The sequence below is a fragment of the Rhagoletis pomonella genome, unplaced genomic scaffold (genome assembly GCF_013731165.1).
Source record: "Rhagoletis pomonella isolate Grant_MI unplaced genomic scaffold, Rhpom_1.0 Rhpom_scaffold_00009, whole genome shotgun sequence".
Lineage (NCBI taxonomy): Eukaryota > Metazoa > Arthropoda > Insecta > Diptera > Tephritidae > Rhagoletis > Rhagoletis pomonella.
Genome location: NW_023458563.1, coordinates 15,300,910 through 15,301,691, shown reverse-complemented (window position 1 = coordinate 15,301,691; position 782 = coordinate 15,300,910). Strand labels below are relative to the sequence as shown.

At 35.9% G+C, this 782-nt stretch overlaps 1 protein-coding gene across 1 annotated transcript in view; it reads left to right on the top strand.

The window, feature by feature from the left end:
• Positions 1 to 296: 296 nt before the first annotated feature.
• Positions 297 to 782, top strand: part of LOC118745421 — a gene marked incomplete at its 5' end in the record, with an annotated part of 24,341 nt that continues 23,855 nt past the window's right edge. The window contains 2 exon segments of the mRNA XM_036478874.1: positions 297 to 476; positions 531 to 728. Of these exon segments, the coding sequence (XP_036334767.1) occupies positions 468 to 476; positions 531 to 728 (207 nt within the window).

Below are 782 nucleotides of genomic sequence, written 5' to 3'. Positions count from 1 at the left end.
AATGTGATTTGTGCATGCACACAGAGACTTTTTACAATTGCGTCATATTTTATAGTTAAAACGCTCACATTTATTAAATTTTAATGCCACTTTTTAATAATTTCCACACATTTTGTGGAAAAAATACTAATTTTTATGCAATTTTAATGCAAATATTAACTTTTTCACTAAGTTTTCCCCATAAAATGTAAACAAACAATGCGTGCACAACGATTAGCAAACGACATTGTCGTACTTATCCGTTTCTGCATCTTCTACGATTTGCCGATAACTAGCCGATAACGACAAGTGTGCAGTAGCCCGTTTCTGTATCTTAGCGATATGAATTATATCGCAAAATGCAACCCAACTGCATAGTTATCGCAAGGTAGTGTTTCTGTAAGTGAGGTGTAAATGAATTTTCGATATACCTTGCGATATTTATATCGCCAGCTCTAAGTGTTGTGATATTTGGCGCAAAAAGGAAAATGAGTGAAGTGTGTGCTTATAAATATCTTAAGTTTCTTTATTTTATTAATTTCATCTTGCAGAAAAAAACTAGAAGTGGGAAAATTACAAAAATTCAGAAAGTAAAACTTCTGGATTTAATGAAAAACAACAAGAAGGTGGCAATGGGTAATTTTGGCGGTCCAAATAGCGCCTCGCACAACCGCAATGTGTGGGAAGCCGTTGCTGTGGAGCTTAACGCAGCTGGAGGAGCTTGCAAAACAGCCGAGCAGTGGAAAAAGGTATATAAGTTATCACATGTGACTCAAGGCCAACAATAATAAGCGACATCCGCA